This window comes from Chrysochloris asiatica, unplaced genomic scaffold, assembly GCF_000296735.1.
Source record: "Chrysochloris asiatica unplaced genomic scaffold, ChrAsi1.0 scaffold00076, whole genome shotgun sequence".
Lineage (NCBI taxonomy): Eukaryota > Metazoa > Chordata > Mammalia > Afrosoricida > Chrysochloridae > Chrysochloris > Chrysochloris asiatica.
Window position 1 is genome coordinate 12791390 of NW_006408594.1, and position 24336 is coordinate 12815725.

General features: G+C 40.7%; 1 protein-coding gene and 1 pseudogene across 1 annotated transcript in view; both read right to left on the reverse strand.

Annotated features, from left to right (window-relative positions):
- Nucleotides 1–24336, reverse strand: part of RIC8B (RIC8 guanine nucleotide exchange factor B) — a 153062-nt gene that overhangs the window by 89458 nt on the left and 39268 nt on the right. The window contains exon 3 of the mRNA XM_006865251.1: nucleotides 17409–18017. Coding sequence (XP_006865313.1) covers nucleotides 17409–18017 — 609 coding nt within the window. The remainder of the gene's footprint in view (nucleotides 1–17408; nucleotides 18018–24336) is intronic.
- On the reverse strand, nucleotides 8301–8928 carry LOC102819401 (annotated as a pseudogene).

Consider the following 24336-nt stretch of genomic DNA (forward strand, 5'->3'; position numbering starts at 1 on the left):
GAAACAAGTTATATGAATTGTTGAATGTGAAACTGATGATGTGCCCTGTAAACTTTCACTCAATCCACAATAAAAACCTTAAATTAAAACAATAAAATAAAATAAAATAAAAATTAGTAAACAATATAGCAAATAGCTGTCTGACTATCTGTGTATGACACCTGATCTCCCTATTAGGACTGTCAGTTCCTAGGGGACAGTGATGATTTTACCCTCTTTGCACTGTTTATGTTAGGTAGAACTGGCACACACAGGCACTCAATGTTTGCTGAAAAAGGGTTTGATAAGAAATCATCGTGCAGCTTGATGCTTTATTTTTATTTAATCTCCTACTTTTTCTGAAAATTTCATTCAGAGCCTGTAAAATAATCATGGAACTAATTTCTACTACAATGTCACAATCCCAATGAACTTTGATGGCTTCTCAGTTTTATCTCACTCAAATAAGCATCCTTTGACTACTGAGATCCTTGTACTTGTTGGTTTGCACTGGTCTAACACATCTGTGAGTTCTTGTATGTTCTTATTACAATGCATTGGTACCTGGGAGAAGCATTACACAAGAGAATGTGTGCTGAGTACAGGATTCCTAGAATACATGTTTTCCTCCATCAACAAAGAGATTTAACAAAGGGCTTATAAGCAGGAGGAAGAACAAGACCCTTTCAATGAACTCTTTCTAAACTTGACTTTAGGTTCTGCTGAAGGAATCAACAGACCTTTAATAAATGGGGGGTGGGGTCGTGGGGTGGGTGGACTTACTTATCTGAAGTTAGGGCAATGACATTTCCCACAGAATTGAAAGGAATCTCCAAATTAATCTAATGAAAGCATGAACACGCAGGTAGGAATTTAACACTGAGGTATGAACCTAAAATGAACAAATGGAACTAATTCACTGAGCCGCAAAAAAAAAACCTAGTCATTAATTTTCTGTTTTTGGTGAACTGTAAATGAAAGCATCACCGACTCATTTGTCAGTTTGTAGTACTGTGGTGGCTTGTGTGTTGCTGTGATGTTAGAAATTATGCCACCAATATTTTAAATACCAGCAGTTACCCATGGCTGGCAGGTTTCAACGGAGCTTCCATACTAAGACAGATAGGAAGATCACAAAGTGAACTACTTCTGAATGGTTGGCCACTGAAAACCTTATGAACAGCAGTGGAACAGTGTCAGATAATAGTGCTGGAAGATGAGTCCCTCAAGTTGGAAGACACTCAAACTAAGACTGGGGAAGGGCTGCCTCCTCAAAGTAGAGTGGAGCCTGATGATATGAATGGAATAAAGCCTTTCAGGACTCCTTTTGTAAAACCAATGACTAGTTCATTGAAACTACCTTTTAAACAACATAAGACTGCTATACACATGGACCTCACCAGATGGAATGCACAAAAATCAAACTGACTACATCTGTGGAAAGAGATGGTGAAAAAGCTCCATATCATCAGTCAAAATAAGGCCAGGGGCAGACTGTGGAACAGACCATCAATTGCTCATATGCAAGCTCAGTCTGAAGTTGAAGAAAATTTTAAAAAGTCAGAGCCATAATGTAACCCTGAACATATCCCACCTGAATTTAGAGATCCTCTGAAGAACAGATTTGCTGCATAACTAACAGATTTGCTGCCAGACTTTGTCTCTCATACTTCGGACATATTGTCAGGAGGTACCAGTCGCTGGAGAAGGATATCATGTTTGGTAAGTGGAGGGTCAGAGAAAAAGAGGAAGAACCCCAGTGAGATGGATTGGCCAAGTGGCAGCATCGATGGACTCAAGCGTGGCAACAATAGTGAGGTTGGCCCAGGATCGGGCAGTGTTTCATTCTGCTGTGCATAAGGTCACTATGAGTCGGTACTGACTCGATGATGACTGAAGACCAGAAGAGTTGTGGGATGATATCAAAACATCTTACAGGAAAAAAGTAAAAGTTTATTAAGAAGACAAGTAAGAAAGAAAAAGACCAAAATAGATGTCAGAAAAGACTCTGGCACTTGCTCTCCAGAGTAAAGATGCTAAACAAAATGGAAGAAATGAGGTAAAAGAGTTGAATAGAAAATTTCAAAGTGCAGCTAGAGAAGCCAAAGTCAAATATTATACTGAAATGTGCAAAGATTTGGAGTTAGAAACCACAAGTGAAGAACACACTCAGCATTTCTCAAACTTAAAGAAATGAAGAAAAAATCCAAGCCTTGACTTGCAATACTGAAAGCTTTCTATGGGCAAAATGGAGAATGGCGCTGCAGGTTAATGCACTAGACAACAAGGTCACTTTGAACTGCAAAGACGGCGATTCAACCTCATCAGCTGCTCCTCAGAAGCCCTATACAGGGTCGCTATGGGTCAGAACCAACTCGACGGCACTTAACAACAATAACAACATGGGCGAAATACTGAATAATACAGAAAGCATCAAAAAAAAGAAAAAAAGATGGAAGGAATACAAAGTCACTGTACCAAAAAGAAATAGTTAATATTCAACCATTTCAAGAGTTCGCATATATTCAAGAGTCAATGACATTAAAGGAAGAATGCCAAGCTGCACTGAAGGCATTGGCAAAGAACAATTCTCTGGGAGTTGATGGAATAAAAATAGAAATCTTTCAACAAACTGAGGCAGCACTGGAGGCACTCACTCAACTATGCCAAGAAATTTGGAAGACAGCTACCAAGCTCAACGTTTGGGAGAGAGCAGTATTTGTGCCCATTTCAAAGAGAGGCGACCCAATGGAATGTGGCACAAACATCAGACAATGTCATTAATATCACATGCAAGTAAAATTTTGCTAAAGATAATTTAAACATGGCTGCAATAGTACACTGACAGGGAACTGCCAGAGGTTCATATCAGACTCAGGACATGGAATGAGGGATATCAGTACTGATGTCAGATGGATCTTTGCTGAAAGCAGAGAATACCAGAGAGATGTTTACCTACGCAAAGGCTTTTGATTGTGTGGATCATGACAAACTATAGACAACATTACGGAGAACGAGTATTCCGGAACACTTATTGTGCTCATGAGTTATTTGTACACAGAACCACTGTTAGTTATTTGAACAGAAAAAGGGAACACTGAATGGTTTAAAATTAGGAAAGGTGTGCACCAGAGTTGCACTCTTTCACCATATTTACTCAATCAATACGCTGAGCACATAATTTGAGAAGCTGGATTATATGAATCAAAACATGGCATCAGGGTTGGTGAGAGACTCATTAACAACCTGACATATGCAAATGATACAATCTTTCTTGCTGAAAGAAAAGAGGACTTAAAATACTTACTGAAGGTCAAAGACCACAGTGTTCAGTATGGGTTGCACCTCAATGTAAAGAAACAAAAATCCTCACAACCAAACCAATAAATAACATCAAGATAAATGGAGAAAAGACTGAAATTGTCAAAGACTACATTTTGCTCAGATCAACCATAAACACTGATGTAAGCAGCAGTCAAGAAATCAAACGACATACTGTATTAGGCAAATCTGCTGCACGAGACCTCTTCAAAGTGTTTAAGAGCAAAGATGTCAGGTTGAGGTCTAAGCCTCATGTGCATGTGAAAGTTGGACAGTGAATAAGGAAGAAATACATTTTAGATATGGGGATGGAGGAGAATATTAAAAGTACCCTGGACTGCCAAAAGAACAAACAAAATCTGTATTGGGAGAAGTACAGTTAAGAATGCTACTCGGAAGGCAGGATGGTCAGTTAGTCTTTCATACTTCGGACATATTATCAGGAGGGATTAGTCCCTGGAGAAGGATATCATGTTTGCTAAAGTGGAAGGTCAGAGAAAAGAAGGAAGACCCTATCCCCAACGAGATGGGCTGGCACAGTGGCAGCAGCAAGGAGATCAAATGTAGCAGCAATTGTGAGGTTGGCTCACCACCAGGCAGTGTTTTGCTCTTTCGTACATGGGTCGATACAGACGGGATGGCACCTAACAATTCCTATTCTGCTGAGAGTTTGTATCAGGAAAATGTGTTGGACTTTATCAAATACTCTTCTGTCTAGGTCTGAACCACTGACCTAATGCTTAACAGTCCAGTGCTTATCCTATGATGCCACACCAGGGTTAGGTTAGGACTAGGATTAGTGTTAAAATAAGAGTTGGGCTAGGAGTAAGGCTTGGACTAGTTTTTAGGGTTACATGTTTATTTATTTATCTTGAAATCTATTTTATTTCCTCTTCATTTAGAAGTTCTGCAATTACACTATTCCCTTTTTTTACACTATGGTACTTTTGTTCTTGTTGTTGCAACTCTAGCTCTGGTTCTCTGTTTTCAATCTTATAGGACTGTCTTACTTTTGCATACTTTTATATCTGGGCTGAATCTAGGTGATACTGTCATATACGTTAGCCTCAAGTTGTTGGTTCTCTGTTCAAAGAATTCTCTTCAGTAATCTTTGCAAGGTTGGTCTTATTTTTACAAATTCTTTTCACTTATATTTGTCTGAAAATGATCTATTTTCATTGTAATATTTGAAGGAAAGCTTTGCTTAATATATGATGCCTGGCTGATAATTTATTTCTTTCAAAGTTTTATATATGTCATTCTATTGTCTTCTTGCCTGCATGGTTTCTGCTGGGAAATGAGAGCTTAGACTTATTAGTTCTCCTTTGCAGACGTTTCATTTTTCCTGAGCTTGCTCTTGTGACTTTTTCCCTTGTCTTTGGTTTTGAAAAGCTTGATTATAATAGATCTTGGGTGTTTTTCTTTTGGGGCCTATTCTGTCTGGAGTTCACTTAACTTCTTGAATGGCTATCTTGTCATCATTCATGATGATAGGATGTTTTCTTCCAACAACTCTTGGACACTATTCTCTGTTGGCTTCTGTCTCTTTCTGTTCTGAATTCCTATTATGTGTAAGTTGGTCCTCTTGATGTTGTTGTTGTCAGGTGCCATCGAGTCGGAACCGACTCATAGCGACCCCATGCACAGCAGAATGAAACAATGTCAGATCCTGGGCCAACCTCACTACTGCTGCCACACTTGACACCATCAACGATGCCACCTGGCTGATGCATCTCGTTGGGGGTCTTCCTCTCTTTCTCTGACCCTTCATCTTACCCAGCATGACATCCCTCTCTAGCGACTGTTCCCTCCTGACAATATGTCCAAAGTACGAGAGACAAAGTTTAGCCATCTTGATAGTGTCCCATATTAATCATACGCTTCCTTCAGATATTTTTTTGTTCTTTTTCTTGATTGTTTCTCTAGCATATGAATATTGAAATATTTTTTCTTCAAGCTCAGTAATTCGGCTTCCTATTGACTCGATTTCCTTGCCCTTTTAATGTGTTATCTAGTTCCAAAGTCTTAGTTTTAATCTTATGCTTTATAAATGTTGTTTTTGTATGGTTCCCATTTTTAAAAAATTAACTTTGTCAGTTTGTTTCCTCAATTTTTCCATAGTTTTGTCTATGTTTTCCTTGATTTCACCTGTAGTTTTCTTGATCTTCCTCACAATCTGTTGACGTTGCCTAATTGGCATCTTTTAAATTCCTTGTCAGGTTAGTGCCAATTATCGTTTCTGGTATTATATTTTCTGTCTCTGTATTTTGGTCACTTGTTTGATGCACTGTCTTCTTTCTAAGCTGAAATTGTGTTTTCTCTGAGACATTATGGTATCATGTTTCTATTTGATGACTGTATATTGGTATATTCTCAGGTACTCATTACCTGTCTCCTTGTGAATGTGGTAAAGACCAAAGTGTAAACACAGTTCTCTGTTCACTGTTTGTGTAACATAGTTAAGGGTGAGTTCACGTGCTTCCAGAAGCAGAGGCACTATGCCAGGTGCCTAAGCCCAGGCAGAGCACAGGCTGTGCTACTGGCTGCTGGGTTGGCAAGGGTGAGGACTTGGCCATGCCCCCAGGTACCAGAAGGGCACAAGAACAAAGAAAAATTGCACCCCCTTGCTGCCAAACTCCAGCCACATCCTGTGCCTTCAGGCTGCTCTATCAACAGCCGCTCCATGCCAGTCTACAGGCCGCCCTTTTTTCTTCTCTCAGTGCTACTGTTGAGCTTCCTCTTCCAGTCTGCACTCAGTCCACCTCTCTGTCCTATGCTCTGATGCTCACAGTTCCAGGGATCACCATCTGATTCACTCAGGCTCGGATGTCTTTGCTCAATGAATCTATTTAAACTGTTCAACCTTGTACCGGACTTTATGATTTTCTTTGTTGTGGTGGTGGCTGGTCCTTTTTTTATTTTTAAATCTCTTCAATCTTTTCTTTTGCTACGGGTCTGCTCAGTTTTATCTAACTCAGTTTGTACTAGTTTAGGAAGGTACTGTGCTAAAAATTTGTCCATTTCTTTGAGGTTTTCAAATTTGTTAGAGTATAATTTTTCATCGTATTGTTATGATCCATTTTATTTCAGTTGGTTCTGTTGCATTGTCACTATACAATTTATTTGAGTTATTTATTTTTCTCATTTTCTTTTGTCAATTTGGCCAGTGGTTTGTTTTCATTTTATTGATCCTTTCAAACAACCAACTTCTGGTCTCGCTGATTTGTTCTGTTTTTCCTCTTTATTTCTACTCAAATCTTTATTATTTTCTTTTTTTTTTCTGGTCACTGTGGGCTTCTTTTGCTGTACTAATTGCTTAGTTGTAGGGTTAATGTTTTGATTTTAGTCCTTTCTTCCTCTTTTTATTGGTTTATTGCTATAAATTGACCTTTGAGCATAATTTTTATTGTGTTCCATAGGTTTTAATGTGTATGCTATTTTCTCCTTTGATTCTAGCAATTTTTAACTTCACTTTGTTTTCTATCACCCAATGATTTTAAAGTGATGTGTGATGATCGGTCAGTATGGTTTATTGTTGTCATCCCTCCACTTTTCTGTGATGTTGACATTTCTTTGTTCTACTTAATTTTTGTGCTGAGGTTCCTTTGTTTGGATTTTTGTTTTCTTTCTTTTTGCTGTTATTTGTTTTGTGTTTGTTGTTGTTGTTAAGTGCTTTCGAGTCTGTTCTGACCCACAGTGACACTCTATAGGGTTTCTGAAGAGTAGCTGGTGAGCTCTAACCACGACCTTGCAGTTAAAGCAACTTTGCAGTCCCGCGCATTAACCCATAGCGCCATACCAGTGAGTCTTAATGTTTTTCTTTTTAATTGTGATGAGTACATTTGCAAGTTTTCCTTATGGTTATCCTGAAATATACCTTTAGCTTCCAAACTATAAAACAATCTTTTATATCTGATATCATCATGACTTCTTCATATGGAAGTTCTATAATGACACCATTTATTCTACCATTTTGGTTTGACGTGGTCATCATTTATAGATTGATGTCCTAGTTTTCTGTTTCCAGGTTTTTAGCTGTGTTTTATTTTTCAGAATTCTCTATCTATATTGGCATCTCGCTGATGTTGTTCTGTATCCTAATCACAGTTTCTTATCTGATGTTGCTCATTCTTTGTCCAAAAGACTACCTTTCTGATTTCTTATAAAGTTGATCTGGTTAATTTCTGTTTACCTGGAAATATAATAATTTCTCCTTTGTATCTGATAAACAATTTTGCTGGGTATATAATACTTGGTTGGCTTTTTTTTTCCTTTTAGGGACTTATATTTGTTATCCTATTGCCTTTCTGCTTTCACACTTTCTGTCGAGAAATCAGCTGAGTCTTTGTAAGTAACAGTTTGCTCCCTGGCTCTCACCACAATACTGCTTTCAGTATTCTTTCTTTGTCTTTATTTTGGTAAGTTTGATTCTGATTTGTCTTAAGTGACTTTTTTCTTTTTTCAGTGTTTTCATTTTTATTGAACTCTAAGGCAACAGCAAAATTAACGTAACACAATATTCATTCACTCCACATCAACATTCCTTATGCCAATGAAAAGCGATCAATTCAACAGGCAGAGACTCAAGGGCTCCTAATAGCTCTGCACCTGGCATGGTTGCCTGTCCCAAAGGCCAGGCCTGACCATCACAAACACAGGCTTCCCTTAAAGATGGAGGTTTTGCTCTAACTGCTGTAGACTTGGTCTTTTGACCTGGATCTTCTCCCTCTTTCAATTCTGGGTTGCTATTTTTAACAATTTGATGGCCCCATAACAATACTAAAACATCACCCAAAAACTAGAGTTCAATGTGATTAAAACATAAACTGAGCTATATGGCCTAGAAGTGTAAAGGAAAAGGCATCCTAAACGACTATCTGACTTCTCCAGCCCACCTGTGAGAACGAAGGGGAACTGGGAAGAGGAGAAATCTACATGCATCACTGAACTGGGCATCACTGCCTGGAGCCTCCAGAGCAGCTGCCCTCTCTCATTTTGTCCTACTTCCCTAACAGCTGCTTATAGAGTCTGGGCACATAGTCATCCCATTCGGCTTGGTAACACGTGCCAGCAACTGGAGACCTGAGCTTGTACTTTTTGCAGGAAAGATGCCACCTTGAACTTGCCACTGTGGTCTCCAGATCGATTGTTAAGAATGGGTTTGCAGGAAAGATGCCACCTTGAACTTGCCACTGTGGTCTCCAGATCAATTGTTAAGAATGGGTTTGTCACACTTCAGTGGCCTGTCCTGCCTGTAGACCAGCCAGACATAGCATTGGAGGCCTGTGCCCTTGGGAGGTCCGGAGCCCACATAATCGGGGAGGACTGTGCCACTGATGACGTTGTTGCCCTTCATGTTGACCACCAAAAAATGGTGCTATTCCCTGAATTTGGGGTCCTTCCTGCTGGGAGCATCTGGGTCTGTCAGGACCAAGGTATACAGTTTACCAGAATCTAGGCCACCCAGGAAATGCTGATAGGGTGGTTCTTCACCTGGGTGGGCATCAGCACTTTGCCTAGCTCATCCACCTCCATGCTGCCATATTTTACCTGCAGCGGGTACTGCGGCTGCTCATCTACTTCCTGCAGGCTCAAGGGCCCAGACCACTTGCTGAGGACCACCGGCATCGCAGGGTTGAGGGTAACAGACAGCCAGAAGTGCAGCAGCAGGAGCAGCGCACGACAGCCCAGCAACAACCACAAACTGTGTCTTGGTGACTTTTGCAAGACAGGGGGTCTATCCTGTACTGGGCCTACTGAGCTTCTTGGAATGGAGAGCTTCTTGGTTTTCAGGATACTAGGAAAGTTTTCTGTCAACAAGTCTTTTGAGAATTCTCTGTGGATTTTTGTTTTGTTTTGCTTCCTCCTATTAGGGATTCGCATCATACATAATAAATGCATTCTCTTGATAGTGCCAAACATAATTTTTAGGCTTTCTTCATTTTTTTTTCTCATTTTCCAAACTGTTGTCAATGGATTTTTCTGTCTGTTTAACTGACCTGGTCTCCCATTCACTTAATTATGCTCCTATGTCCATCTGTTGGGTATTTCTGAAATTTTATTTTGAAATTTTTAGATTTCTAATTGTTATATTTTGTTTCTAATTGTCCATTCATTTAGTCATTTTGTTCTTATATAATTTTCCTTAATTTTTCTATTTGTATCTGTGTTTTCCTTGGTTTTGCTTCTGTTCTCCTTGATTTCTTTCTTGATCTCTTGAAGAATGCTATGTATTAGTCTGCTGAATTCCTTACCAGGTAGATCCATTACTATTTCTTCCTCTAGGTTCTGGATCTTTATTTTGGTCACTTGCTGGAACCATCGTTGTCCTGCTTCTTTATGTGATCTGATATTGTCTGCTGCCTCAGAGGCACTCAAGTGTTATATATTTATTGACTTACAGACGAGGGAGCTTCAAAAAGTTGGTGGAAAAATGGAATTAAAAGATACTGAAATTTCCCCATGAAATTTCTTTGAAGCCCCTTAGTATGTTAGCTGGACACACAGGCTCTCCTGACTGATGATCTGGCCATGCGCTGCTGCTCTCACCACACCTCGGACTGGGAGGGGAATGGCTCAGTGTGTGGCTGGGGTATCTCTTCTCCGGTCTGTCTGTCTGGCTACCTGGAGTCAGGTGCAGGCAGAGCTTTCACTGGTTGCTGGGTTGGGTGTTGTTTGTGTACACTGCTGGTTGCTGGATGGTTAGGACAACCATGCTCAGGTCATGGGTCACCAGGTAGGTGGTATAGAAACTCACTAATGGTCATAAACGGATAAGGGGGAGCTGAGATGGTCACAATGGGTATAAGCTTCCAGTTGCTGACGGGGAAAGACAGGGTTAACAGCAGTCCACGCATGCCTATAGAGCTTGATATCTAGGAGGGGTCTGTCCAGTCTCGGGTCTGTGGAGCAGGTAGCTGGAGGGAACATGAGCTTCCACTATCTGTGGGCCCACAGTGAGGATGGCTGGGTATAGGAGCAGGACCTCTGGTTGGATAGCTACTGGCATGGGATCTTGATGTGGTCAGCTGGGTGTAGGATGTGGGACAGCTGGTTTGCAAGTCTCTAGTGAAAGGGGTGTCACAATTGATGGCAGCCAGGCAGAGACAAGGATACATCTGATCCACGGGCCCTGACTCTGGTGGCTGGGCTTAGGAACTAGTACCACCAGTTCGCGGGTCTCCAGTGTGGGTGGGTGGGCTGAAGACGGGGTGCTGCCAGACCATGGACTCCCAACACAGACATGTGGCAGAAGACGGGATGCTGTCCATCGAAAGGTTCCTGGTGCAGCGGCGCCACATAAGAGGAAATGCCCCTGTTCTACCAGCCCCTGGAAATGGAACTAGGTAGAGAAATGGGTCCACCATTTGACAGGACTCGGGCAGCAGCAGAGAGGCTGGTGCCACCTGTCCTCGAGATGAATGGCTGAGTGAAGGGGTGGGGTGGTGAGGCACTGCAGGTCTGTGGGACTCCAGTTCAGAGGCTCTGGAAGCACTGTGGCTAGGGGTGATTCAGTTAACTTTTGAAGGACTAGGGGCACTTCCACTTGGCTCTACACACACCAGGTGATGGTGGAAAGCTACAGCTGGGAATGCTGCTTGCTTTGTCTCAATGTGGCTGTTCTCTATAGGGTGGTCTAGCAGGGTACCTGTGTCCACTGTTTCTGAAGTCTTTCCTTCTACTTGGTACTTAGTCTGATTCTTCAGCCTTGCCTTTGATTCACAGGGTTCCAAAGTTGTCATCTATCTGATTCACTTTTTTCTCAGGTGTTTGTTGTAAGAGGGACACTGTGAGGCGCCTGACTTTGCTGCCATCTTGGACTATTTCTGACCTATAAATTTTGGGGTATGAGAGTATTTCTCAGTATGACATCAATGCCAGAGCCATCAGGGAAAAATGATTCAGAAGTTCGACTGACTAAAAAGTCAAAGCTTAAGTACATCAAAATTAAATAATGTAAACTGAAACTAAAATTTAAAACTATGGAATAAAACTCTGCAAAATATTTAGCAAAAGATCTGAGCTATATAAAGAATTCTTACAAATCCAGAAGAAAATGGCAAAATACTATTAGAAAAATGGATAAAAAACATTAATAGAGAATTCATCAAAGACAAAACATAAAAACAGATTCTGGGTGGGAGAGGAACTCTTTCAAAGACAATGAATTCAAAATAGATTTCAAACTCTGAAATACCCAGTGTTTGAAAAGGTATGTATTTAAAAGGTGCACTATTTTACTGAAGGTCAATTTGGAAATTTGAGGGGCTTCAAATGTTCATGGAAAAAATTTCATTATCTTTTAATATCATCTTTCCACAACCTCTGTTAATCCTGCTTATATATATTTAAAAAAAAAAAATCTTAAAATTTTGAAACTCTACAACCCAACAATCTCAGGAATTTGTCTACAAAGATTTTACAGCCGGAAAGCTCAGTGAACAGCTATTTAAAATAGCAAGCAACCTAAATGTCGCCAAATAGGGGATTTGTGGAAGAACTATTCAGTCGTCACTAAAATGGAGTTGTCAAAAACAAGGTTTTGGTTGCAGAACCTTTTATCTCCCAAATGAAATCGTAGTTACAACAAAACTTTGAAGTGAAACAATAATCAAAGGTAGCCTTTCTAAAGAGGGTAGAGACCCTAGAACCCTCACTGCCCATTCACTCTCTCAACCACCCCAGGGCCCAGAGGCTACTGCTAGTACCTTCTGACTTGAGGGAACACATTTTATACAATACAATGCAGAATCACTAGAAAATATCTATCAAAATGGGAGCAGTGGTGGCTTTACACGTGCTTTTCTTATTGCTTGTATGTTTTTTCCTAGATATTCTAGAATGAACATGTATGGTTTTCATTACTCTTTCATGGATTCTTCTTATAAGTTTTCCAGATTCCTTTATGACACTTGATATTTTAAAGTAGTAAAAATTTGGGGGGTGCTTTTTTATCTGAGATGACTTTTGTCTCATCGCCAGGGAGATAATGAAATCCACATCAATGCACTCTTCTTGGAAAATATCTCTGCACTCTTGATTACAGTTGGGCTACACCTCACTAAACAGTACTCTCTGCTCTGGTTTCTGTGTCTTTTCACATATTATGCATTTCCCAGAGATGCTCATTCTGGGACTCTTTGCATGGCTGGTTCCACTCGGTCTCCTGAGTTCAAGAGAGAAATTCAAGTCTCTTTGATCATAATAGTATTTTCAATTACTGTACTGCTCATCTCCTAGCACTTAACAATTTGAATCATATATCTGTTTATTTCTTGTCATACCTACAAAACTGATCCTTCACTTTACCAAGCATGATGTCCTTCACCAGGGACTGGTGCCTCCTGGTAACATGTCAGAAGTATGAGATGAAGTTTCTATAAAACGTTCTAGCTGCACTTCTTTCCAGACAGACTTGTTTGCTCTTCTGGAAATCCATGGTGCTTTTAATATTCTTCTCCAATACCATAATTCAAATGCACTGATGATTCTACTATCTTCCTTATTCATTGTCCAACTTTCACATGATTGCGAAATTGAAAATACTGTGGTATGGGTCAGGTGCACCTTAGTCTACAAACTGGTAACTTTGCTCATGAACACTTTAAAGAGGTTTCATGCAGATCTGTCTACTGCATATTTTGCTTGATTTCATGTCTGTTGATCCAAGAAAAATGAGGTCTTTGACAGCTTGAATCTTTTCTCCATTTATCATTATGCTATTTATTGGTCCAGTTGTGAGGATTTCTATTTTCTTTACACAGAGGGACAAACTTTAGACTTGATCTTCCTTCATCAGTAAGTATTTTATGTCCTCTTCATTTCCAGCAAGCAAGCTTATATGACCCACATATCAAAGGTTGCTACTTAGTCTTCCTCCAATCCTGATGTGACCTTCTTCATATAATCTTATTTCTTGTATTATTTGCTTAGAATAAATATGGTAAAAAGATACAACCCTGGCACACACCTTCCCTGATTTTAAACCATTCAGTATCCCCTTGTTCTGTTCAAATGACTACCTTTTGGTCTATGTATAGATTCCTTATGAGCACAATGAAGTATTCTGGAATACCCATTCTTCACAATGTTATCCATAGTTTGTCATGATCCACAGTCAAAAGCCTTTGCATAGTCAATAAAGTACAAGTAAACATCTTTCTCTATTTTCTACTTTCAGCCAAGATCCATCTGACATCAGCAATGATATCCCTCGTTCCACATCCTTGTCTGAATCTGTCTTGAATTTCTGGCAGCTCCCTGTTGATGTACTGTTGCAATCATTTATAAATATCTTTAGCAAAAGTTTACTTGCATGTGATACTGATATTGTTAGATGATTTTCACATTCTGTTGGGTCACCTCTCTTTGTAATGGGCACAAATATGGAGCTCTTCTAATCCATTGGCCAGGTAGCTATCTTCCAAATTTCTTGGCATAGATGAATGAGTTCCTCCAGTGCTGTACCAGTTTGTTGAAAGATTTCAAAATTGGATTCCATCAATTGCTGGAGCCCTGTTTTTCACCAATGACTTTAGTGCAGCTTGGACTTCTTCTTGATTATATGCTACCTTGAAATGGCTAAGCATCGACCGTTTCTTTTTTATACAGTAACTCTTTATTCTTTCCATCTTCTTTTGCTCCTTTTTGCATCATTCAATATTTTGCTCATAGTACCGCAATTCGAAGCCTGAATTTTTTTCTTCAGTTCTTTGAGCCTGAGAAATCTTGAGCATGTTCTTCCCATTTGGTTTTCTAATTCCAGGTCTTTGCACATTTCATTATAATATTTGACTTTGTCTCTCGAGGTGCCTTTTGAAATGTTCTGTTCAGCTCTTTGACCTCCTCATTTCTTCCATTCGCTTTAGCTTCTCTACAAGAGAGCAAGTTTCATTTTGGTCTTTTGATTTTGTGTTTTTATTGACCTTTAGCTTTCTTCATGTATGATATACTTGATGTCATCCCACAACTCCTCTGGTCTTCAGTCATCAGCGTATAATGCATCAAATCTATTCTTGAAATGGTCTCTAACCTCAGGTAGGCATATATTTTAAAGTCAAATTTTGGCTCTTGTGGACTTGTTTCAATTTTCTTCAGCTTCAGCCTGATCTTGCATATGAGCAATTGATGAATTGTTCCACAGTCTGCCCTGGCCTTGTTTTAGCTGATGATATTGAGCTTCTCCACCATCTCTTCCCACAGATGTAGTCAATTTGAGTTCTGTGTATTCCATCTGGTAAGGATGGAATACACATAAATGGAATTCCAACAGAGATGAAATACACAGATGTATACAGTCACATTTTTATGTTGTTTATAAAAGGTATTTGTAATGAAGAAGTTGCTGGTCTTGCAAAATTCTACCTTGCAATCTCCAGCATCATTTATATCACCAAGGCCCTATTTTCCAACTATTGACCCTTGCTCTTTGTTTCCAACTACTGTATTCCATTCACCAGTAATTATCAAGGCACCTGGATTGCATGTTTGATCAATTTCTGACTGAAGAAGTTGGCAGTATTTTTCAATTTCATCAACAATGACTTTAGTGGTTGTACATTAATTTGAATAATAGTGGTATTAACTGGCCTTCCTTATAGGTATATGGCTAGTATCCTATCACGGACAGCATTGTACTTCAAGATAGATCTTGAAATTTTCTGACGATGAATGTGACACCATTCCGCTTCAGTTCAGCATAGTAAGCCAAGTGATTTTCTGATTCAAAATGTCAATAGCAGTCTATTTCAGCTCACTAACGCCTACGATCGTCATGCTTTCCATTGCATTTTTGTTAGCTTCCAATTTTCCTAGATTCATACTTTGTACATTTCAAGTTCTGATTATCAATAGATGTTTGCAGTTGTCTCTAATCATTTAGAGTTGTGTAACAGCAGCAAATGGAGGTCCCGAAAGCTTTGCTCTACTCACATCACTATGGGTAATTCTACTTTGAGGAAGCAACTCTTCCCCAGTTACAGTCTGAATGCCTTCCAACCTGAGGGGCTCAGCTTTCAGCACTACATTTGACTACGTTCCACTACTATCATAATGTTTCCATCTTACAGCACTGTATCAGTCACTAACTGTTCAGAAATAATCTGCCTCTCCTTCTTCCTAGTCTGTATTAGTCTGGAAGCTTCGCTTAAACATGTCTACCATGGGTGACCCTGCTGGTGTTTAAAATACTGGGGGCACAGCCTCTAGCATCACAGCAACACCAATGCCACCACAGTAGGACAAACTGATAGACAAGTGGTGGTGAAACACACTAATGAGGATTAATCTCGATTTTCTGATGTTTACTATGTTATTCCACACTGCACTGGACTCCTGGTAGGGAGCTGTAGGATCAACACTGGACTGCAAACTACAAGTTAGCAGTTCAAGCCTCGCCAGTTCCTTCTTGGAAACCCTATATATATAGTATCACTATAAAGGTGGAACCAACTTGATGGCTGTAACAACAGAACAATACATGCACTGATTTAGCCACTGAATTATAAATCCTTTCTGTCAGGAATCGGAACAGTGGGAGCTTATATTTTGAGTACAATTTAAGTAAGAGGGGCTCTAACAATGGCAAACCAACAGTCTTAGAGGAACTCTTATAACTAAATGGGCAGTTTAAAAACACCAAAACACACAGTGTAAAAAATATATATATATAATAATAATGACTGTTGTTGTTGTTAAGTACCATCGAGTCAGATCTGACCCATAGCGACCCTATACAGGGTTTCCGAGGAGCGACTGGTGGGCTTGAACCACCAACCCTGAAGTTCAAAAGGCTTTGCAGTCTGGCGCATTAACCCACAGCGCCACACCAGGACTCCAATAATAATCATAGAAAGTACCAAATAAGCCCAGAGCTATAACATTTAAAATACTTCCAAATATTAGGTTTCAAAGCATAAATGGAGCATGTGGGCTTTCTCCATCTTTTCTTGCCAAGTCCCTGGAGAAACTGACCATACCACAGTCATCTAAAACAGCTGTTAGGACGGATCTTCAAATATTTGGTTTTAAAATACAGACTTATTTGCACTTTAAAACTCAGATGCCTCATACTCTTACTATAACCCTACACTGAGAGAATCCTTTCAAAGTAGTTTGCTAGCAAAAACAGATCTTTATTCATGGGTGAGAACTACTTCCAACGGACAAAGCAAAATGTTAGCCTAAGTCCTAAAGTCAATTAAAAAAATAATTTCCTCTTGTTCCAGATATTTTTTTTTTTCCTTTTTTAAAGGTAAGGGCTGAAATGTAACAGCTACTTATGGCTAAAGAAAGGGATAAATGTGAAATATTAAGATTTTAAAACCAGGGGAAAATGTTTATGCCCATCTTCCTTAAAATTATTGAATTTCTTAAACCAGGTTTCTTGTTTATTAACACTCAAATATAAACTATCAAATCTGCCTCATTTGGGGTTGCCTGGAGGTCCAAACCATAACAGAAGATCTTAGTCTAGAACTAAGAGTCACATGGTATGAAACTACCTCTGCCACATGCTGGTAGAATTATTCTTGTCTTCTAGGACTGTGTACAAGACTACTTGGTGGTAGTCATACACCTCTGATCGGGCCCTAACCCTACAGAGTGGCATCTGCGGAGACAGAGGTGGAGGGGACACACATAAGCATTGCTGTTCTGAGCAGACATCAATTCTCATTAACTTCGATTAGTGTGACTGATCTTATCTTTCCTTTATGAAATGGCAGCCATTGAAACTGCCTATAACATTATGAACCTCATGTTTTCTTTTCCTTCAAATCTCCTAATTTAAACCGTTCTGGGATTTAAAAAAAAAAAAGCCACTTCTTAAAAAAGACAAGTGATAGTAAATAAACTCAAAAACAAAGTACATTTGCCATCTTACAAAACAGTATTTCATCTTCCCCCTATTCTTCTCATATTTTGCAAATGAAAAGAAAAATATTCATAAAAAGTTAAGAAACATTCCCTAGGCCACACAGCTTGATCGAAGATGGAAATTGAAAACTACTTTTTTCATTTCCCAGTTTATTAGTCCTCCCTTATAGGCAGCTCTAGGGATACTGCAGACCAATTAAATTCCAGGTTAAGAACCTTCTTCTCAACCTTACCTCTTTATGCACCTTCCAACTGTCTACGGTCACATTGAAGAGAGCTTTGAGGGCCTCAATGGCACAGTCTGTCTCCTGAGGTGAGAGTGGAGGTCCATTATGGTCTATGGCCGATTCATACTCATCGGTCCACTTGATGCTAAAGGCACTTTCCAAGATCTGGGTTAGCAGCGGTAGTCCCTGGAGCTCATAGCGCAATTGTGACCTGATGTCGGTGTGCAAAAGTGACAGGAGGAAGAGCAAGCGCAAGTCAAAGCACTTAATGTCACTGATAAACTTTCGGTCCTTGCACTTTCTCAAAAGGTTACAAAGCTTGGCAGCCAGGTTCAGATCCAGGCTGAGCTGCTGTGCCATCTGACTGTTGAACACGATGTTACACAGACATTTCAACGACTCCACAATAACTGGGAACTCTGACACCTTCTCCAAACAATCATCCGACTCATTGAGCTTGGCTAGTCGCAGCAGTATCTGCATATTTTCCTTGGTTGTTACAGGAACTAAAATCTTTTTGTCTCTGGAGAGAATGCGGAGAACTTCCAGGCAGGACACTTGACATGTTGTTGGGATGTCCTTTACAAGGACTTTAAATATGCCTTCACAGAGTTTCTGAAAAACAAGAATAAGTATGAAAAAATAATTATTTAGTTCAAATGATCTAAAACAGAATGTTTCTCTACCAATGTATGTAACAACAGTTAAGGATCTGGCTAGAAAAGGCTTATTTTATGTGTTTACCATGTCACAGAATGTTAGCACTGGAAGAGACTATCTGGTATACGTATTTTGCTTTTGTTGTGGTTAATTGCTACTTCACTGATTCTTATTCATGGTGCCCATGTGCACAGCAAAGCTGCTCCAGAGAGGTTTCAACTCTGTGACCTTTCAGAAGCAGATCACCAGGCCTGTTTTCCAAGGTGCCTATAGGTGGGATTGAATCACCCACCTTTTCAGTTAAAACCTGAAGAATTTGTTAAAATACAAATTGCTGGACCTCACTCCTAGTGCTTTGGATTTAGCAGCTCTGAGGTGGGGCCTGAGATTTGCATACCTAACAAGTTCCCAGTTGCTGCTGCTTCAGCTGATCCAGAACACACTTTGAGAAGCACTAACAATAGACTGACACCTTGGATGTTAGGGGGTAGGGAATTGGGGAGAAACAAAGATGAGCACTGAAAAGGAAGCAGGGCTGAAATCCATTCCCACAAATACCTTAGCCTCTCCTTAAACTTCTCTAGGCTAAAGACATATAAGGGTAGCATGGACACATATGGGCCGTCAGTATTTGGTCACATCACCTAACTTGTGGAAATGCGGAAAACTACTAGATGCACGAGCACAGTGGTCAGTGGTACTGGACTTGAAACTTGTTCCAACCTGCCAGAGACTCTGAACCGTGGAGTGTGGTGATTGAGAGCAGGGGTTCTAGGTTTAAGTGATTACTTAAGGGCACTTGGCTAAGAAGTGGAAAGCCAGGGATCAATGCAGATAATCTGAACCCAATGTAATTTACACATACAGCCAGGATGATATCACAGTGGGCTCCCATTTGGGCTCCCAAAGTGATCTTGAGGATGTCACTTTGTTAGGCCCCTTTCTTCAGCTATACCAGCGGTGGGAACCTTTTTTCTGCCAAAACTTATAACAGCATTAGTGGGCCATACAAAATTGTCAACTTAAAAAAAGTGAGCTTGCTTTATTTGGTCAAGCATTTAACTAACTCTCTCCTAATGAGGAGAGCAAGGTTGGCCGTTCAAACCCACTAGCTGCTCCTTGGAAACCCTACACAGGGTCACTGTGAGTCATCATCAATTTGACAGCACTTAGCAACAAGAACATGATGGCTGGAACTGGCAGGGCCAAACCAAATTATTTTGCAGGCCTTATACACCCCATAAGGAGCTCTGGTAGCGTAGTGGTTAAGAATCGGGCTGCTATCCTCAGGGTCAGCAGTTCGAAACTACCAGCTGTTCTGCGGGAGAAAGATGAGGCTTTCTGCTCCTGTAAAGATTTACAGCCTTGGAAACCCTGTACAGGGTCGCTATGAGTCGGAACCGACTCCACGGCACATAACAACAACAACAATACACCCCATAGTAGTCCTGGTGTAGCGCTGTGTCAGACTGCAAAGCTGTTTGAACTGCAAGGTCGGTGGTTCAAGCTCACCAGCTGCTCCTTGGAAACCCTATACAGGATCGCTATGGGTCAGAATCGACTCGACAGCACTTAACGACATACACCCCATTAGGAGTTCTGGTAGCGTAGTGGTTACGAGTCAGGCTGCTAACCTCAAAGTTGGCAGTTCAAAACTACCAGCCATTCTGTCGGAGAAAAACGAGGCCTTCTGCTCCCATAAAGATTTATAGCCTCAGAAACCCTGTACAGGGTCACTATGAGTAGGAACCGAGTCCACGGTACTTAGCAACAACATACAGCCCATGGGCTGGACGTTCCTCACCCCTGCTCTACCATGCACTGTGACTAAGTGCCCTCTCAGGCAACTTCTTCCAGATCCAGAATGGAAGGCTTTTCACTATGAATCTGGAAACCAAGGTTTGGCTTTGGCTTTTAGTTATGAAAGAAGCAAAACACATTAAAGAAGATTATGTCAGCATTCAAATGATCTATCATGATTCATATATGGTCTTAGGAGAGAATTTCTAAAAATAAAAGTTAAGTTTTATATATAAAGAAAATGTCTTTGCTATCTATGACTCAGACCAGAAGAACTAGATGGTGCCCGGCTACTACTGCCAATTACTCTGAAAGGAATCATACTAGAAGGTCCTGGATGGAGTTAAAAGTAAATGTGGAACAAAACTCAAAATAATACAAAAGAATGGGTTTATTGATCAGAAAGTGACTGAATGAACCTGAAACTACGGCCCTCAACCACCCTTCAAGTCTGGAATGGAACTCACCCTCATGCTCCCATTTTCAACCAACCAGTAGATAGGAATATAGGGGGGACAACAACTCTAGTAAGGTCTGCTCACCATGGAATAGTCAACCATTCAAGATCCAAAGGACAACATTTCTAAGGGCAAGGTTCTGAAGGGTTGAGAAGGAGGGTGGAATGGAGGAAATGGGATAACTGTTGTTACATGGAGGGGATGGCAGTTGCTGAGATGAAACGAAGTTTATGATTTGGTGAATATAAAACTAATGACCTGCTCTGTAAACCTTGACTCAATTCACAATAAAAGTTCCCCCCCCCAAAAAAAAACAACAACAAAGAAAGAGAATGAAGCTTTGTTTCCCATCTACTTTCCTCTGAGCTATCTAACTATCTCCAGCTACTTACTGAAGAGCATTTTTCTCTCTAAAATGCAGTGAGATGGAAAAAGGGGTGGGGTGGGGGGTGAGCCTGTCAACGCATTTGAGAGAAAAAATAGGCGAGGTGGGGGGAGATCTGGGATACATAAACACAGTGTATACCCATGTATCTATGCATAGAAGCCTCCCAAAGCTGGAGAGAATCGCATTCTGTACTTAAATGGATGTAGGTATGGATCTCCCACCCAGAAAGTAAAGAGTAAGAATAGGGTTGGGTGAGTACCTTAATGAAGTGGCTTCCCCCAGCATTACCAAGGTCATTCATGTTTTAGAAATGGCATCTCTCCTGCCTCATCCTAAACACTCAGGTGATTATAGTAGCTTAGAGATGTCCACGGTGCTGTTTTCCTCTGGAATGTGGCCCGTGGAAGTGGGGTGTTATGTTCTAGTTCCAGCTCTGCCATTAACCTGTTGATAGCAAATGGACCTCCCCTTCGGTCTGTCTACCCTCCCTCACGCCCACCCTCCTTCCCTCCCTCCCTCTAACACATGATTAATGCTGTAATATATCTGACCTTCACCTAAAAAAAAAAAAAAAATTGCTATAGATACAAAAATCAAGGGTATATATTATGAATTTTTTATGGCAAGTTGATTGTTCCGTGATATCTAAGGATGTAATTGTATCTTTTTTATTTTTTTAATAATTCACTTCTATTCTTAAAAGTATTGTTCTATTGCAAACTAGGGAAAACAAGTTTTTCTTAAGAAAATTGATAAGGGCTAAAAATAATCATCTAAAATGATGCTACTGAAGTTACTTATGATGGACCAGTGGTTGTTTTCCCCTAATTTCTAGATGTATACCCTCAATTTTATACCTAGCAACATGGTTCAGTCACAATCACTCTTTCTTTAAGGACTCCTGGTTGGTATGGCCTTGTGGGATAAGCACTGGACCTCAAGGTCTGTTTGAACTGCAAAGGTCAGCAGTTCAAACTCACCAGCTGCTCCTCGAAAAGCCTATACAGGGTCACTAAGTCAGAACCAACTAGATGGCACTTGTTAACAACAAGTTTGTTTAACTATAAAACGAAGATAGTCAAAACTCTCAGATGCTGGAGTACTGAGTAAATAATACAAAGCTTCACAAGCATGCTTATCTAGGGCTTAATGTAATTGTTAAGCATTACAGTGGAAACTGATAGTTGTCCACTAAAATCCATTCTCTTCTGAAACAGCAACAGAACTGTAGAAAGGTCAACCTATAGCAGTCTTGTTGTTAGGTGCCATCGAGTTGGTTCCGACTCATAGCGACCCTGTATAGGGTATCTGAGGAGAGGCTGATAAACCTGAACCACAGACCTTGCAGTCCAGCACATTGCCACACAGCAGCCTAGCTACACCTTATTTCCCAACATCTCTTCATGACGGTATGACTGAGCTCTTGCCAATGTATGCAGACATGCTGCATGCCATTTCCAGGTCTGGATCTTTAGACAGTGGGCTTATCTTTTTTTTTTTCATTCCTGTCCCCTTCTGCAGCCTAGAATTAGATGTGGCAGCCAAATCAATAGCAGGTATGCTCAGATGGCAAAGCATGATCTGATAACTTGGCACAAAAGCAAGTCCCTGAATAAATTCATGGAGCACAGGCACCTACCTGCCTGATTAACCACCTCAGAACAGTTACTTGAAAAGGTAATGAACATCTATATCCCTAAACCACTTCTATCTTGGGGTATCTCTGAAATATGGTGTCCTGTCAGTGTCCCATACAGAACTTCTTGTGTCGTAATTCCACAATTAACAGATGTTATATTTAATCTAAAAAACTGGACAACTATTATCTGTATCTAATATCAGGAATTAGGCCAACTTGGCCTGGTTGTGCCACAGTTGGTTTAAATATCTGTTTGTTTGTTTATCCATCCATCAAGAATTAACCCTTTGTCGATTTAATAAAAGGAGCTCTGGTAGTGTAGTGGTTACAAATCGGGCTGCAAGCCGCAAGGTCAACAGTTCGAAACTACCAACTGTTCTGCGGGAGAAAGATGAGGCTTTCTGTTCCTGTAAAGATTTACAGTCTCGGAAACCCTACGCAGGGTCACTATGAGTCGGAACCGACTCCACGGCACAGAACAACAACTATTTAATAAAGCCAAGGTAATGTCCTTGGTACTGAAGATATGATGGTGAATAAGATATGTCCAGGAAACTTAAAATCAAGTGTGAGTGACAATGAGACACATCTAAGCTATGGGGTAACAGGATAAGTACTCAGATCTAAGCCAGAATTTCTCAACCTTGGCACCACTGAAATTTTAGACCAGCTAATTCTGGTGTGGTGGCTGCCCTGTGAATTTTAAGATGTTTAGTAGCATTCCTGGCCACCACCTGCTAGGCCTCACCTACCTAGTTAACACAATCAAAAATGCTACCCAATGGGAAATTTCCACTTGAAAGGACAGGCACACCAGCCTGGAGTGGCTAGAACAACAGAAGATACTTCTTGAAAGAAAGACCAACAGGAAAAATACAAAACAATATAGGCAGACCGACTGATTACTACAAGAACAAGCAAGTTGCTCACCCAGGAGACATCAAGGCAAATGGTAGGGTCCTCTCAGGGCAAACCTCCTTCCAAGACTAAGACTCAACGGGAAAACACAACAAGCAGACATGTGCTCTGACTGGTGACCACGTTTGTCACTGAAAAGGGGAAGTGAGGGAAAAACAGTAATGAAGCTGCGAGCTAAGCCCTACAACGTTCAATACACTCCTGTGAACCCGAGTGGAGACCTGGTTGGCCAGTAGTGTGGCAAGACCTCAGGACTCTTTGGCCCAGAGTCAGTGACACAGCCACAGAGGACTAGAGTGGAGTGGAACATCCAGCTGATAAGAAGGCACAAGAATACCCACACTTGCAGATAATACCCACTTGAATTGGCTTCAATGACTGGATGATCAGAGCTCAACTAGAAGAAGAAAGAAGAGGAAAAAAAGAATAATCTGATACAATTTGATGAACTTGACCTACACCTATGGAAGCAGTAGCTCAAAAGAGGGAACAAATCTTGACAGCAAGGATCATTCCCACCCTGTAAGGAAAAGAAAGAAATAGATGAAGGAGAGAGTCTTGGCTTCAACAGCAGGCAGGTTTATTGAGAGTAAACCTGGGAGGGGGTACTCTTAAGTCACCAAGGGAGACCAAGAGCCCCTCTGTTGTCTTACAGACTGGGGTATTTAAGGCGGTGTGGTCTGGATACAGTTCTGGCAAGTTTACAATGGGCGGGGGTATGGGGTATGGAGATTTGGGCCGCGGTGCGGAGACTTTCCTGAAACCTGGAATTACCGGGGGGCGATGGGGGGTCTGCAGGTGTAACAAAGACCCAAGCTTTCAGGAGACCTGAAGCTCAAGCAGGACCCCATTCAGTGCCAATTGGGGTAGTTGCAATGCCATTCCGTTGATGAGGCGCAGGGGTCTTCACAACCCCTTCATACAGAGTAGACAGCGATGGGCAACTTGGACATTGGCTACCCAAACTGGGGTGAGGGGGACTACAAAGGCAAGAAGTGACTGGCTTACAAGCTTTCAAGATGGAACCTAGATCCAGAGGGTGTGGAGGAAGGTAGAACCTCCATTGAGTAG